Genomic DNA, 16,745 nt, shown 5'->3' with positions numbered 1-16,745 from the left:
GGGCAAATTTAGCAAAATCTCAGATTCATACAGGACAGACAAAGCATCTATACATCCATACTAGCCAGATAACAAAGTTGATTTTTATTATTTGTGTGTGTGTGTGTGTGAGTGTGTGAGTGTGTGCTTTACAAAGTGTTTTTTGCTTTTTTTTAAACAAGCAGGCATTGTTAATTACAGAGCACAAAGAATTAAGGCAGCTCAAATGTTCGCCTCAAAAAACTTTTAACATTAGATCCTTAAAAACTGCAGTTTGCTCTTATTGTACACAGACATAGTGCCTCTCACACAGAGTGCAGAAATAAGAATTTGTTGTTGCATAATTCCGGCTGTTGACAAAGCCATCCTTTTGATACCGCCCACAGGAATGATGGGAAAAAACATTTCTTACATGGCTACAGGAGTGTCGCGATATTACTGACCCCTTTGTCACATATAGATGTTGAAAACTCACATCTAAGCTGCCGCTCGCTTTTCCAGTTCTCTTGATTTTACATCATTACAGTAGAGCTGACGTTGCTGTGATTGCTGTTTAGTTTGAGTTGTATAACACTGCTCGATGAGGGGTGCAACTGATTGATTGGTTTTGCTGGTATTTGAGTTGGGCTGTATGGGTTTCTGCGTCTCCATCTTGTTTCTGTGTGTGTGGCTGATCTTTGGCCACAGCAGTGCTCATGTTCCCCCTGACTGATTAAACAGAAGCCCTCCAAACATTCAGAATGACTAATTTTGGTGAATGAAAAAGCCAAGTGCTCTCTCTGTACCCAGCCTCGGGGCTGAAAGACAGTTTGGCCACTAAAACAGGCGCCTCTCTAGAAGATCCTTTGAAACGCTCTTGGATTACAGTATTGCACTCAAGCTCTATGGTTTGTTATTTCAGTTCATTTTAACTCCTTGCATCTCTCATCTGTGCTACTTTGAGCTTGTTGACCGAACACACTTCACATCCCTCTAGTGGAATAATGTTGCCATTCATTGTAAGCAACTTTGGTCATTTTTTATGCCGTTGCTTGTAAATACGGGGCGCATTGTTTTGGGATTATTTCCAAAATTAAGTCTTGTATTTATATGTCCCAATGGCATGAAAGTGTTTTCATTTTTAGGAAGATCTGGCAAGCCCATTTTAGACAAACTGGATATTTTTCAATCTGGATCACCATCATGTAATTTAGAAAGCACTGAACAGCAAATCAAACACGTGCTTTACAATTTTTTAAAAGATTACTTGAACTTTATGAGAGAAATTATATTGTTTTGTGGCCATTTACAATAGCTGACACACAGTTTTACAGTGTTTACCATAAGTTCAATGACTAACTCTCCCATACAATGTACACATACATACACAGTGTCTCTCTGTTGTTGTCAAGGACAGCTTCATCTGCTATGTCCCACACACACGTACGTTTTTGCTGGTGTCATTGTCTTGTCTGCGTGGGACCGCAGACACTACAACAGTGTTGGGTTTCAGGGCTATATCTGTCCCAGCCCAGTCTGTGCTGCTCCGGTTACAACAGCAAGGTCACACACGCGCACACACAGGGAAGTGAAAAAAAAATCATATTTCATGTCTGTGAGATAAACAGTAATGGGTGTTTGGGTGGTGTGTGCAGCTATATAGGAAATGATTTCAGTATGACGTGACCTTAAATTGTCCTTCAAACACCCTATTAATCAACATAAACAAGCTGTAACTGCTTCTTTTAAGAGTACGCTTTTATAGAGGAGGTGAGTTTGAAAATGGGATTAAAATTGTATAGGTAACAGTGAAAAATGAGTTTTGGTGGATTGGCGTGTTTTTTTTTCAGAACATCTGGATATCAGAGTAAAAAAAGTTTCCCAATTGTAGATTTGAATCTCATACTGTGACTATATTTCAGCTATGATTTTGCTAAATTGCTACTGTATATCTTACAAAGCTGACTTTATTTCTTGCAATTGAGACATTATATTTCATAATTGCAACTTTGTCTTGGATTGAGACTTTGTAACTCACAGTGTGACTATTTCTTGTAGTTGTGAATATTTCTCATAATTGCAACTTTATTTCCTATGATTGTGACTTTATATCTCACAGTGTGACTTGTGTTCTTTTATTTCAAATTGATCTCACAATTAAACTTTTTATTTTTTACTCTGAGGTGGAAAAAGGTTTACATAGTTCACTGTGGCATATTTAAAATACTAACTTAGTAAATAATTACTTTAAGTAAGTGAAAACAAATAAGAGGGGAGAAGTAAAAGGGCTGAGAATGAAAGAGGAGGAGGAGAGAGGGGAAAGAAGCAAGGAAATTTGAGTCAATAATGAGAGCGACATATGATGCTGTTGCTGGCTCCTCGCGACCAATCCAGACATGTAATGCACGTTTGGTTGTGCCGCACAAGCAGTATCAAGATTCTCAGATCAACACTGAGATTCACTGTTTCTCTTATAAACACACACACACACCCAAACACATGGACTGAGCGTGTATACTGGGTGTGTGTGTGTATTAATGCTTCTCTGACATTTTGCCCTTTTTATCAATCTGCTCTCTGTAACACCTCCATCCAGACGGAGGGTCAGCCAGCCGTATCAGCACTGACAAAATAAATCTGACACAGGAGTGTGTGTGTGTGTGTGTTTAAATCTGACACTGGAATGAGACTCCGCCACATATGAACCCCAGAGAGAAATCCAGTCCTTACTCTAGTCCTTACCAGTCACAATTAGACCTCTGAGCCTACTCTTAAAAAAAATATACCACTGTGAAACTGAATCCTGCAGCAGAAAGTACAGAGGGATAGGGTAGGATTACACTCTTCTTTGTACGTCGTCCAAGAGCAGAGAGAAAAAGAAGAGGGGACAAGTGGGAGAGAGAGAAGTGGTAAAGGTTGAAGGGGAGATTTGGGCCAGTTAAATTCAGTTTATATCAGAGTGATCAGAGAGAGAAAAAACAACAACAGTAAAGATGAAAAACAAAAGATAGAAACAGAAGAAAATGAAAAACAAAACAAAAAGGGATTAAAGTAACCGAAAAACAGGAAAAATAAACAAAACAAAAAAGAAAGCAAAATAAAAAAGCAATAAAAAAGTAAATAAAAACAACAAAATTAAAAAAGGAAAAAAAGTGACTAAAGCAAAGAAAACAAACAAAAAACGTAAAACAAAGAATGTCTGATCTGCAATTCTGCTCTTTTAGGAAATAGTTTAAATGAAAATGTTTAGGTTTATTTCCTCTTTTCATGTATGACTTAAACTTTTGTATTCATCAATATTGCCAAATCATCAGAGTGTATTTTTGATCCCAGTGATTTTTTTTTATTGTTTTATCCTCCTTGTGATTTCCGACACATTGCTTGACAAATTTTAGACCTTCTCCCAAAATAAATTGGCAAACTTGAATGTTTTGTCAAACTTAACTCCATTTTGGCCAGAAATCTGATCCAGCTTCTCCCAATTACACACACACACACTTGGCTTTAAAGTTCAGTCCTCCACTTTAGTCAAAACAAATAACCTATGCACCCAGGTGCTAACCATGCATTCAGCTTTTACAGTACTCTGTGTAACTAAACTCATTTTGGCTCTGTGTCCACCTAACCAACCCAGTCTACCTTTAAGCTAAATGTTCTTGGCATCTTGTGTAAGTGAACTCTACACTGAGGCACCTTGGAACTAACTGAGACTGTTCCTGTAACCGTAGCTGGAAAGGAAGTGATGAACATAATTTAGCACTGATTGGGATTTGGCAAAAAATAAAGCATAAAAAACCCTCAAGAATGCACCCTTGACACCAGCTCACAGCTGCCCGAGACGCTTACTGACCTCTCCACCGGTTTTGATTGTATTCTTCATAGCAAACCCAGGAGGGATTTTTCTTAAATAAGAGCACTGCAATAAGATGGATACTGATATAAATAATGAGAAATCCAACCCAAATGCCTCTGTGGACACTGATTTCCATCTAAGTCATCTGATACATCAGGACAATGTGTACACAACCCACCAGCAGTGTTAGACTAACTCTTCGCTGAGCCGTGCGGCGTGGCAATGAGCGTGTGTGATTGAACAGACTGGGTGGGACAGTCTCCAAGCCAATGGCCGCAAAGCTAGCAGCCATTTTAACAGTTCACCAAAATGCTTGGTGAGGTCTGTACCCTGTAATCCTCAATCAAATCCGTGAGTGAATGAATTTTCATTGCACAATAAACCAGCAAACCTGTTCTCCAGTAGTGCAGACTACTTATCTTCTAGTTTTCTTCTTCAGCGATGGATGAGTTTCCAGCTTCTTCCCAGGGATGAAATGAAAGTTCACTCCATCCTTCTGTTTTTGTACTCCCTCCAGGGTATGTGTATGTTTCTCTCTTCCTGTCTTTTTTGGTGTCCGGTTCCAGAACACCTCTCCCTCAGAAAGGAGAGAAAGGAAAGAGGTTAAGAAAGAGTACAGAGTGTTTTGCTGGTGTTGCAGATACTGATACACATAGTCAGAGGAAGTGAGGGGGAGAAAGATTTGAGAGGAGAGAGTTTTCAGAGTTTTAGAGAAACTCTGCATCTGTATTAGTCTTTCTGACTGAAGCTATTGAATCAGAAGCATCCGACTCCAAACGTACAGACAGATTAAACCGAGCTCTTTGAATGCACACACAAAGCAGAAAACTGGTCCATCCATCTGTGGCAGGATATGAATGGCCCTGTTCCAGATTATAATTATTCATTAGTGTGTTTGATTGGCAGCCTGGCAGATCTATTGTGTTTGGCTTAAGCTCCACCTTTTTGGAAATCTGTATATGTACACTGTAATGGCGTCTCCAACCAGCAGGGGGAAAGTCCTCTCAACAAACCGTGGATGGAGGGGTCGAGAGGAGAGGATGAAAAATATCTCTTTCATCAACAAGTAGACTGAGAACAGACTTTGCCTGAAGATATCGCAGCTGAAGCTCAAACATCACGTCCGATCTACTTCCCAGTTTAAGTCTTTGTGCCAGTATTTGTTTAGCCGAAAGGGGTGGAGACGGAGCAGACTGCTGCCCAATCTGGATGATCTGTGTGCATATTATGTCACAACGTGTATGTCCGTGTTTGGAAAAGTGGAGAAAATAAGGTTGATATCTTGATTGGCTGGATTGTGGACGAAGTCTGTGGACAGCTGATGGTCTCTGCTGCAGTGCAGTCCTCTTTATCCCTTTGGTGAGATGGTGATTTCTATAAGAGAGAGGTGTGGAAAATAAAAGAGAGAGAAAGAAAGAAGAGAAAAAAAAGAGTAATGGGTAAACTGTCACATACAGCCTTGTTGGTCTTTTTTGATCTGTTTGAATGATTTATATGACTAAAAGATCAATTCAGGGATAAATTTAAGAGTTTTCAGTGTATTAAAGGGATAGTTCACCCTAAAATCAAAGTTTTGTCACTATTTACTCCCCCTCATGTCAATGGGGACTGAGGCTGTCAAGCTCCAAAATGACAAAATTATATGAGATTTATTTCAGCAAGGGTGCATTAAATTGATTGGAACTGACAGTAAAGACATTTATAATAAATACAGTTGTTTTGAACTTTCTATTCATCAAAGATTCCTGAAAAAAATGTATTGTGGCTTCCACAAAAACATGAAACTGTTTTCAACATTGATAATAATAGAAATGTCTCTGGACCAACAAATCATCATAAAGGATTCTGAAGATGAAGACTGTAACAGTGAAAATTCAGCATTTCCATCACAGGAATAAATTAAATGTTAAGATATATTCAAATAGAATACAGTTGTTTTAAATTGTAATAATATTTCACAATATTACTGTACTTTTTGATCAAATACTCTAAATGCAACACTGGTGAGCATCAGAGATTTCTTTCTTTTTTTTTCTTCCCTATAATCTTAACACCATGCATTTTAATGGCAGTGTATGTATGATATATTAGTGAGTTATATAGAATTATATGAACTTTTATAATACTTTTATGGTGCCTTTACTTCCTTTTGAAGTTAGAAAGCTCTAGTTCAACATTTAATTGTAGAAAAGAGAAACAAAGTACATTTCTCAAAATTCATATTTTGTGTATCACAGAAGAAGTATAGATTGGGTGCAACCTGGGTGTGTGTAAATGAAAATTATTTTTATTTATGTGTGAACTATTTCTTTAATAAAACATCTTTATTAATAAATTTAGGTTTAAAATCTAAAAAAAAAAAAAACCTTACTGCATTATAGCGCTTAAAGCAATCTAAGAGTGAAGGCAGACATACAGTAAATCATAAGACTACTAAGGAAGTGGAAAAAATCTGATTCTCACCTATCCTCTATTTCACTTGTTCTGATTGCGGATACGCAGACACCTTCTCTTCAGTGGAGGCTCCATTTCCATTGGAACAGTTCCTGTTAATGGGGCTGTCAAGCCACAGGGCAAAATGGCAGCGGTTTTGTCAGCAGGTTTGGGCACGGGCTGAATGACACAGCCAGGTTTGGGCATTAGGGGCAGGGCGTAGGCATGGTCCTCACCAGATGGGGCATCTTCAGGGCCCTGAGGTTTGTCCTCCCCTGTTACTGTGGTAATGGCAGACTGGTCATTTGAGCTTCTCTTACCTGCTGAGTCTCTTTCTGTTGCTAAGCAGCTGTTCTCTTTCAGGTCCTCTCCTTCTAGATCGGCCCCTGCAGGCTCATCGCACACAGCGGAAGTCCTGCGGCAGGGGTCCACTAGAGGGCGCTGCTCTAACGGAGGTGTTCTGATCGAACTCTCTGCTGGAGGCACATTACAGCTCCCATTAACAATCACATTGCAGGGTGTAGCAGAGCCAGGCTCAGATTTAGCTGTGGTGGTGTTGCTAGGAACAGTGGCAGCGCTGCATGTGATTGGCTGAGAAATTGGTGGCGTGCCGCTGCAGTAGGACGGGTCAGCACAAGGCAGAGCCATGCTAGCCAACGGGCTTTCAGCATTACTGTCTCTATGGTTATCTTCTATTGTACCTGTGCTAGTACCGGCCGACCCATCCACCTCAGTTTCACCCAAAACTGCAGGTGGTGGGCTTAACCCAGGCTCTGCTTTTACCTGCACACAGGTTACAGCTCTCTGGATAACTAGCTGTTGCCGGGAGCGACGACTGGTTGTTAAATCAATGACTCCATCTGCTGGTGTGTCTTTGTGGGAGTGTCCAGAGCTTCCGTTACCAGAGTTCTCTGTTTTAACCATCAACTCCACCACGCTTCCCCTGCCATGCTCCATCTGTTTGGAAAATCCTGGCGAAAGTGTATCTGAGGTGGGAGGGGCTTGCTGAAAGTCCCTCCAATCCCCTCTGGAGGTGCTTTGAGAAAATGGTGGCGATGCTTTTGAATCACTCCGCTCACTCGCAGCACTCTGAAGTGTTCCGTCATTTCCTGGTCGGTCACCACAAGCCTGCGGACTGAATGGTATGGGCACCGGAATGGGTATGGGGACCGGTAATGGCACAATCACTGGATAGGGCACTAACAATGTTGGTGGTGGCACTAAGGGGGCCAGAGAAGGTATGCCAATATTCATAATGGGCGGAACTGGGATGTGTCCAGCTGGCATCATGTTAACTGGGGGGAAAGGCAAGGCTGGCATGTGGCCACCAGGATGAGGGGGCATCATACCCGGAGGGTTCCCAGGAAGGGTTGGGGCGGAGGATGGGTGTATGTGGGGGGAAAGGAGCGGGCGGTGCATAGGGCTTGATGGATGACCCAAAGTCCGAGGAGGAGGTGGTGGCCCAATGCCAGGAATCATGGGATTGGAATGAGGGCTGATGGGGCCTGAGGGACGTAGGAACGGAGGGCGAATCTGCTGCATCATCTGGTGCTCCATAAAGATAGGGAGAGGAACTGGGCCACGGGGTGTCATCACCATCGGCGGGCTGCCAGGCGGCACACCCAGAGCTGGATGTAAACCTGCTATAGGTGGTGGAGGAGGTGGCGGTAATGCGGGACTTTCGTGCGGCCGAGGTGTGGAGATTTTTGTAGATGATGATGATGATGAGGATGACGAGGACGAGGAGGAACACACAGTTCCAGTTTCAGATGGTGACCCCGAGGTGGATCCAGAAGGTCTGGCTACAGTGGTGGCACTCCCTGGTGAAGGTGCCCTGCGACTGCGCAGCTCGTTGAGAGGTGCGCTCCAGGACTCGTGTGTAAGGAGCTGTACACCCGCTGCGCTCTCTGATTTTGTATCACTCGTGGGGAGAGGAGGGTTACATAAACCCCCTGGCAGTGCGGCCTGAGTCTCTTTATAGAATATGTCCATCTTATACTGGTTCAGACACTTTGCACTGCAGAACTGGAGCCGTCTTTCACCCGCTCCAAAATCCAGGTATTCCTTAGTGTGGCGGATGTGTTTGCACCAATCACAGACCTGTAACATGAACAACCGCAAAATGAACAACATAAACTAGAGATTAATACTTCACAATGTCTATATTAAAGCATACTAATCCAAACACTCTCTGTGGACTAAGACATCATTAAAAGAGCATGGCTGTCCTTCTCTATTACTTAGAGAGTCTGATGACACAGTGTCTGATGACACAGTGTGTGTGTTTTGTGAAGTGTCAGATCTATGTAAGATTAGGGTTTTACAGATTATATATAACATTATATATAACAAACCAAGTGTGAATAAAATACTGTATGTATAATGCATTTAAATATTTAAAATAAATATGTTAATAACAAATATGCAAATATGTGTGTATATATATATATATATATATATATATATATATATAATGCTAAAAGGGGTATTTATTGTGTATTTCTGTTCTCTAACTCGTCCTAACACATTGGCCTTCTGTATTTTTGACACATGCATCCTCACACACACAGACACACTCATTAAAAGATGTCAGGAGTCAGCTGCCCAAGGCAAGCTGCAGGGTCAAACTCTGACAGCCATGTCTAAAAGGTTTTCCCTTCAAGGGGCAATTATGCATGTGGATTTTGAGTGTGTGTATGTGAGTGTGTATGTGTGGCACTGCATGTGATTCTAACTGAGAAAGACAGTGACAACAGACTGAGAAGATGGGAACGAGGGGCTTAAACCTGCGAGACAGAAAATGTGGGTTGTGTGTGCATGTGAGAGTAAGACAGAACTGGGGAACTCTGGGTAATTAAAGAATAGGATGTGTACTGCTAACACAAAGAATAACTTAACAGGGGGGATAGACAGGCCAAACCATAGAAAGTTGAACATTGACATAACTATCCTATAAGAAAGAAATACTACTAAATGATTGAACACTGCCTCTGTCTCACTCTTTTTCTCTGACACTCTTTCTGCCAGGATAGTTTTGTCTGTCCAACCACTCAACAAAACTGTCTTGGAGTTGATAAGGCTGTCACTCTCCACAGAGGAGGTCAGTCAAAGTAGTTGAGTGCAGAAAATTTGCCTCAGGCCTGGCGAGTAGAGTACATAGAAAGAGATTTGCAAACATTGGCTTGTCATAAAGACAGACAGGTAGACAAAGACAGACCAGGCAACATAACTAACTGCACACAGAATGGGGAATTCACAAAGAATGAATTGCATTGTTCATTTGCATGCACTGTTTCAGTTTTTTTAGCTCCCAATTTACTAAAGGTTTATGCAAATTAAGTAATGGTGCAAACTGCAAACACACCCAAATTCTTGTGAATCGGTTCTGAGTGCTAGCTTGTGGTATAATTAATATTATTAGTGTCTATAATAAGCCTAATTAACATAGAAAGCAGGCATGTTTCACACTAAAATACTACATGGTAATGTGCTACATTCTTGAATTTGCCCCAAAATGAAGTAGAAACAAATTACACTCTATGCTATGCTATAACTACACACAAGCTGAACACAGTGGAAATCCAATAGCGACAAAGCCCTATGCATGCTTCTGTTGATATGTGTTGTGTCCAAATGTGTGTACTGTTTACTAATGCATTGGCAATTTAAAACTTTGATTATAATGCCAATGCCAATACTGCTTTTGAATCCGAATCAGAATATGATTTGCCTCAGCCCTGCCTGAGCAGACTGCAGAGACAGAGATTTCTCTTAAGACTAGTGAATTGACTGCCAAAGCCAGAGTTCCACTGAAGATAATGAATGCATTTATCATATGCCACTATTGTCAATGATGGACATTCATCACACAGATAAAGAGAGAGAGAGAGAAAGAGAGAGAGAGAGAGAGAGAGAGGGAGGCTCGCTGGAAGTAGACACGCTTGCATACATACTCACATAGCATAGTAACACAAGTCTACTTCCAAGATATAAAGTACTTTCTTTATCACTTTTCACCCTTTTTTCCAGTAAAAATAAACTTACTTAAACAAGAGAAATTTATGTTAGATAACTGCATAAAATAAGACTAGAGAATATACCTTAAATACCTTTTTTCTTGTTACCCCATAGTGTTTCTTGCTGAATGCACAATTATTTTATGCTATTTTATAATGAGGTTTATGTTTAAAACAAGTGGGGTAACTTCAATATCTGTTCTCTGAAGAAAGTCTTATTATATTATTTTTGCTTCTCAACTAAATTTGTCTTGTTTTAAGGATGTTTAGATATTTTTATAGTAAAATACTGATTAATGAAAGTATCCATTTAGAACAAATCAAAAGAGATCAAATGAATATGATTCATTAAAGAATCTACATACAAATGTACATCTGATTTTGAATCAGTAATCCAATCTTTAGCGCATTCCTTCAAGTGATTTGATATGAAAGAAGCTGGCTGCCGCAGGATGGTGCGGAGGAAAACAAGGCTGACAGACACCACTCATTCATGAATCAATGTGATTTTCTAATGAAGCCTTTGCTCTGTTTCAAATGTGGGAGCTCTGACCATGCCAGTTAACATGCACAAACCAGCTTGAGGCGTGCCTGGATATTCTCAATTATAAATGATTTTCATATTTCCTGAGTTTAAAAAGCGAGACAGATGGAGACCACTTAACGAGTCATGGCTCTCTAAGAGAAATTTTACTGCACATTACCCTAATGGACTTCTTTTCTCTCTCGCTCGCTTCTCTCCACTGTCTCTCTCTTTCTCTTAATCTTTCACTCACCCTTATTTTGCTTTGCTCTCTCTCTCTCTAACATGGTTGAGAGGTAATTACTGCCATTTACTTCTGCTGTGGCCGTTAAGCCGATGTCCGTGACCATTCTGCGAGTAGCTGTACGCTCTTTTACTGTAATTACCTGCAAGCGTACGGCTGCCAACTCAATGCTAGAGAGGAAGTTTCTGTGCTAATGCTTTTCTTTTCCCATCACGCACACCCTCTGACCCCAGAATGTGTCTGTTCTCAACCAGCCATATGCTGATTTTATACACAGACACACACCTATTCACACATGCACATACCCCACTTGTCCATTCATCTGTAAACAGTAACATTCAATGCAGATTGACAATATTTAAACAAAAACATGAAATATGGAATGTCATAAAGAAATAACAAACTGCTTCTACAGCTACAGCTAAGCAGAACACCTCATGATCTAGTTTTGAGTTAACAGTGCAGGTGTGTGATTTGACCAGTCTTGTGTCAAGTGCTAAGTCTTTAGGAATTTATAAAGGAATTTACGGGTCATATTCCACCCCAAAATAAAACAACCACATAAGAAGTCATCAGGTTTGTAATTGTGACATTATACTCATCACTGTAATGCATAAAGAAATATATTAATGCATAAAAAAATAAGTAAAAACATTTATCATTGAAAATATTGACAATGATTAATTTTGTCATGTCACATAAATTAGGGATACACTGCCAATAATGGTATGATATATATATATATATATATATATATATATATATATATATATATATATATATATATATATGTGTGTACTACATCAACCAATGGACAAAATCAGACATTTTATAGTTATCAATATTCATTTTAATCTTTATAAACATGAATCATTAAATAACACTGCCAAACATAAACCTTAAAATTAATGTCAAATTTGTACATCCTGTAATGGTATTTTATGTATTATGTTGTGATTAGTTATATTAATTTCTAGCATTTAAAATTACTGATTTTAGCTTTTAATGATTTTATTTTTAATTCATGTAATTTTAATATCAACAATTAATCGTTTATCGGTTTTTAACATGAAAGTAATTATTGTTTTTTTTTGGTATTGGCCAGGATTTTATTATTAGTGCATCCCTGATAATAATAATGTCACAATAAAAAACTAAATGCCAGAACATCCCTTACAAAAAATTAACCATGGTTTTATTATTGTAAATGTGTAGTAACCATGTTTTTTTTTTGTTTTTTTACATATAGATTACCATTTGTATAACCATTTGTAAAATAGTTAAACTATGGTTAGTGTAGCAAAACCATGGGTAATTTTCACAAGGGATATTTTAGAACAAACAAGATAAATGTTTTGTCAATACCATTTTTCAGAATTAAGACTTAAGACTTTGAGACATGGCCACAATCACACAATCTTTCTAAAATCTAACTCATCTTAATCAATATGCATTTGCTGTTTCTACATGTCTAATTTTGGGGTGTTAAATGGTTTATATCTTACAAGCACATCGCTGTTTGTCTTGAGGACAAGTCTGGGCGTGTCTTTGGACAAGCTGTGGTGTGGAATGCCCTCCTCCTCTCTGGCCTAAAGGAAAAACATAATGTCCCTTTTTATGCATGGCCAAAACAAAACAAAATAAGCACACACATAACAGATGTAGAAAAGAAAGAAGGAATGATGTGAATGAGGAAATGGAGTGAGAGAATAAAAAACAACATGTGTTGACCTGAATGTGTGAGTGTCTGTCTGTCTATATTCAAATTCTGTAATCCAAGTTTATATATTAATATGGTAGATTGAAACAAGAACAGTTTTTCAATTATATCAGATTCTTTAAAAAAAACTAATACAAAAAACCTTGAAATTTCTCAATTAAAAGCTGAAAAATATTCTAGAAAATGTGAGGAGAAAGCACAGCTGAAACACTCAACACTAAAATAAATTCAGTATCATAAAACAGCACTGAAAAAATTTAAAGAAAACAATGAGTTTTATAGAGTATCCTTCATGTTCTCAATAGTTTATTCAGTCTCTGAGTACCTGAATGCCACTGAATGTCCACTCACAAAAACACTGAAGAACATCAGTCTGTGCACACACACACTTTTGCCATCTTCGCGCTTTATTTTGTGTAGTGTCTGTGACCCCTCTGGACTTGAGCCAACTCATTTACATATAGCACTAATGAGGCTGCATACTCTCTAACACTCACACAAATGGCATATCCGCAGTCTTAATGACTTGAGGCATGACGGTGCTCTAAGAAATAACCACACACGTCATTCATTTGCACTGTGAAGCCTCTTTCATACACACAATCACAGATGAAGCCACATGCAGACACACAAAACTCACCGAACCTGACGGCTTATTAAGTAACCAAAAACTGCAGCTTGATAGTGTATGTGAAGACAACTCTGTGCATCTGTATTGTAAAACATGCCCCAAATTGCTGCAGTGTGTGTGTTATGCCACCTGGGCTTTAGCATTTCAACCACATCTCTGCCAGCCACCATCTGGGCATCACACAACCTAACCCAGGTGTGTGTGTGTGTGTGTGTGTACCTTTTGCACACTGCCAGGTAAAATGTACTTCTCCAAGGACAGAGATGGGAACACATATGAGGCACATTCTGGAACATACCCCCCCCATACACACACACACACACACACACACACAGACTAGCACACCTGAGAGAAGCATATTCACCACCTTTCTGAGAGAAGCATATTCACCACCTTTCCATTCAATTTCCTCTATCTATCTATCTATCTATCTATCTATCTATCTATCTATCTATCTATCTATCTATCTATCTATCTATCTATCTATCTATCTATCTATCTATCTATCTGTCTATCTGTCTATCTGTCTATCTATCTATCTATCTATCTATCTATCTATCTATCTATCTATCTATCTGTCTATCTATCTATCTATCTGTCTATCTGTCTGTCTTTTATCTATCTATCTCTGCTGACAACAACAAGGTTTTCATTTGCGGAAAAATTGAAATACATTGTGTCATTTCACTTGCCAAATCGAAATCAAATTAATTAGTGTATATAAAAAGGAAGAGGTTTTGTTTTTCAATGTCATATGGGTAAAGCAATGCATTTGTTAGTTGACATTAACCCATTAACTCTATTTTCCACTGCTCTGACATGTTGCCCAGGGTCTGTCCGCTAATATGTGAGTGGCTAGAGTGGCCAAGTCTATGTATGTGTGAGACAGTGATTTGAGAGAGTGTATGTTTGTTCTCCTGGCTAGAAGCTATGAAATAATCACTCTGCACCGTGAGTCACAACGCCATGGCAACAAGACCTGAGGAAGCAGAGGTCCAATGGCTATAACACTTGCGTGCGCACACACACACACACACACACACACACAGCTAAAAAAGTTTGTCTCAGAGATAGAGAAATTGTCATTCAAAATAGAAATGAATACATCAGTTGCACATTTGTAAGCCTGCAGTAACTAAGTTACTGGTTATAGATGTATTAATGTTCTCATTTGTTATGAGTATATTAATGAGATATGTGTATATAAATCAACATCACCCTTTACTGGCTAATAATTTATGCTCCATCAGATTTTAACACTGTAATCAAATTTAACATTTAGGAGAATTACAATTTCTCCTGACACACTCGCACAGTGCAGGAGAAAAGCACAGGCGGGATGAAGCATGAATGAACCAGTAGATGAAGAAATGAATGGAAAAAGTCAAGAAATGGATGTTTAACTGGTTAAGATCCAACACACACATTTCCGATGACTTGGTATTTACCCCCTGACCCTCACACAAAGACATTATTTTGTATGTTTAGTCAGTTGCTGACCACTGACTGTCCCTATAATGTACTGTAGGTGACCTCAGGCTTTTCTATGTTTCTTCAGCTTATACTATCTTTCTGTCTTTCATATTCCCAATATTTTGTTCTCGCTGCATCTGAGCTGAAAATCACTCTTGATGCTGACTCACACCAGAATACACACACACACACACACACACACACACACACACACACACACACAGAGCATATGGCCATTCAGTCTACACTCCTCTTTTTTCTTGCTCTTATTGGCAGAGTTGCATTTAATTCTGTTTCATTCTGTTTTTATGGCATGAAGCACAAACCGTGTCTGTCTGTGTCCATCTGCTTGGCAGTTAAAAAAGGGTTGCTTTTCCCAGGTGTCCAAGACTGAGGTTCATTTGTACACATTTTCTTCAATGTCTCTTTCTCTCTCTTTCACACAAACATTTTTGTTTAATTCTGCAATGATGATAATGCCATGTATTGTGATGTATATCAAGTTACCTAAATGATTACCATTATTATGTACTAAAGCAAGTTGCTAATTGGTAAAGATTAGTACAGATTTCGTATATGGTACATTTACTTTAAAGCTGCTTATTGATTTTATAAAATAAAGGCTATAGCAATATGATAAAAGACACCACTGTTCAATAAGTAAAGCATTACTTATAATACAGAATATTTATCTAATGTTTGTTTGTGATAATATAATGCTGTGTTTCTAAACTTTTTATTTATCAAAAAATCCTGAAAAAACATATTACGGTTTCCATAAAAATATTCAGCAGCAGGTGTTACTTTGGATCTTTTTTTTTTTTCTTTTTTTTTTTAATTCTATAAACTTTACAATGCAATTTACTGTGCAAAGTGTTAATGTACTTTTTTGCACACATTCCTTTTTTAAACGAATAAATGAATAACAAATTCAAATCTAGTGTGAACAAGAAAGTAAATGCTCAAAGACCAAAATTTTCCATTTTAAGAAAAAAAATCTCATTCTAGAATTGAGCCAAAGCTCAGAAAAATTGTAATAAGATATCCCATTCCCAAAAGCGTACGTCAAAAGAACACAATATGGAACTTATTTATACTTTATGTCACTACTTTTTTGATAGTGCTGCCTAACATTATGCCATAGACTTTGATATGTTCTTTTGATAACTGTTTTCATGATACAATTTGCCTCTAAAACTACACTACAACCAACTCTCACTGTAACCGAGTTAGACTGACCCCCGTTCATTGTACTTATTCACCCTTGTTCATCACAAATACATTTCAGTCCTATTCACCTCAGTCCAAAACAAATCACCATATATGGGCACACTTCTCTGTATTCCAAATATTCAGTTACTCTAAGGTTTCATAAGGCTAAAAATATCTTGCCAAAATTCATTAGCTCAGCACCTACACACACACACACACACACACACACACACACACGCATGCAAATCTGAGGATTTGGACACTGTAAAACGAGCCCACCATCTGACACAATAAACACAATACAATAACAATACTGTGTGTGTGTGTGTGTGTGTGTGTGTGTCTGACAGAGGTTTACCACATTTCCTCTGAGGAGGACACTTCTTATTCACACACAAACAAACACACACACACACACACACACACACACACACACACAAACCTTTAATAGGGAGGAAATATAATCACCTGAAGCAGCTGGTGTGAGGATATTTTACTACCCGAGATGGACCAGTGGGATGATAGAGATACGTATGCATGTGTATGATTTCTTTTTTTCCGTTTTGAGTTTTGCAGATGTAGCAGCTGCAGGTATTTACTGCAGTAACACCAGACCATAACCAGACCCACCGCCCCACAGCCCCTCCCAGTGTCTTATTTCACACACACAAACACAATACTG

General features: G+C 38.8%; 1 protein-coding gene across 1 annotated transcript in view; it reads right to left on the bottom strand.

Annotated features, from left to right (window-relative positions):
• Nucleotides 1-5,119: 5,119 nt before the first annotated feature.
• The window catches only part of LOC306884517 (sine oculis-binding protein homolog A-like), a 29,104-nt gene continuing 17,478 nt past the window's right edge, over nt 5,120-16,745 (bottom strand). The window contains exons 7-9 of the mRNA XM_079440447.1: nt 12,533-12,616; nt 6,275-8,344; nt 5,120-5,185 (exon numbers count right to left, since the gene is read on the bottom strand). Of these exons, the coding sequence (XP_079296573.1) occupies nt 6,287-8,344; nt 12,533-12,616 (2,142 nt within the window). The 3' untranslated portion in view covers nt 5,120-5,185; nt 6,275-6,286. The remainder of the gene's footprint in view (nt 5,186-6,274; nt 8,345-12,532; nt 12,617-16,745) is intronic.

Source organism: Barbus barbus, assembly GCF_936440315.1.
Source record: "Barbus barbus genome assembly, chromosome: 18".
Classification (NCBI taxonomy): domain Eukaryota; kingdom Metazoa; phylum Chordata; class Actinopteri; order Cypriniformes; family Cyprinidae; genus Barbus; species Barbus barbus.
Note: the sequence above shows the minus strand (reverse complement) of the source record. Positions and strands in the feature narration are given on the sequence as shown.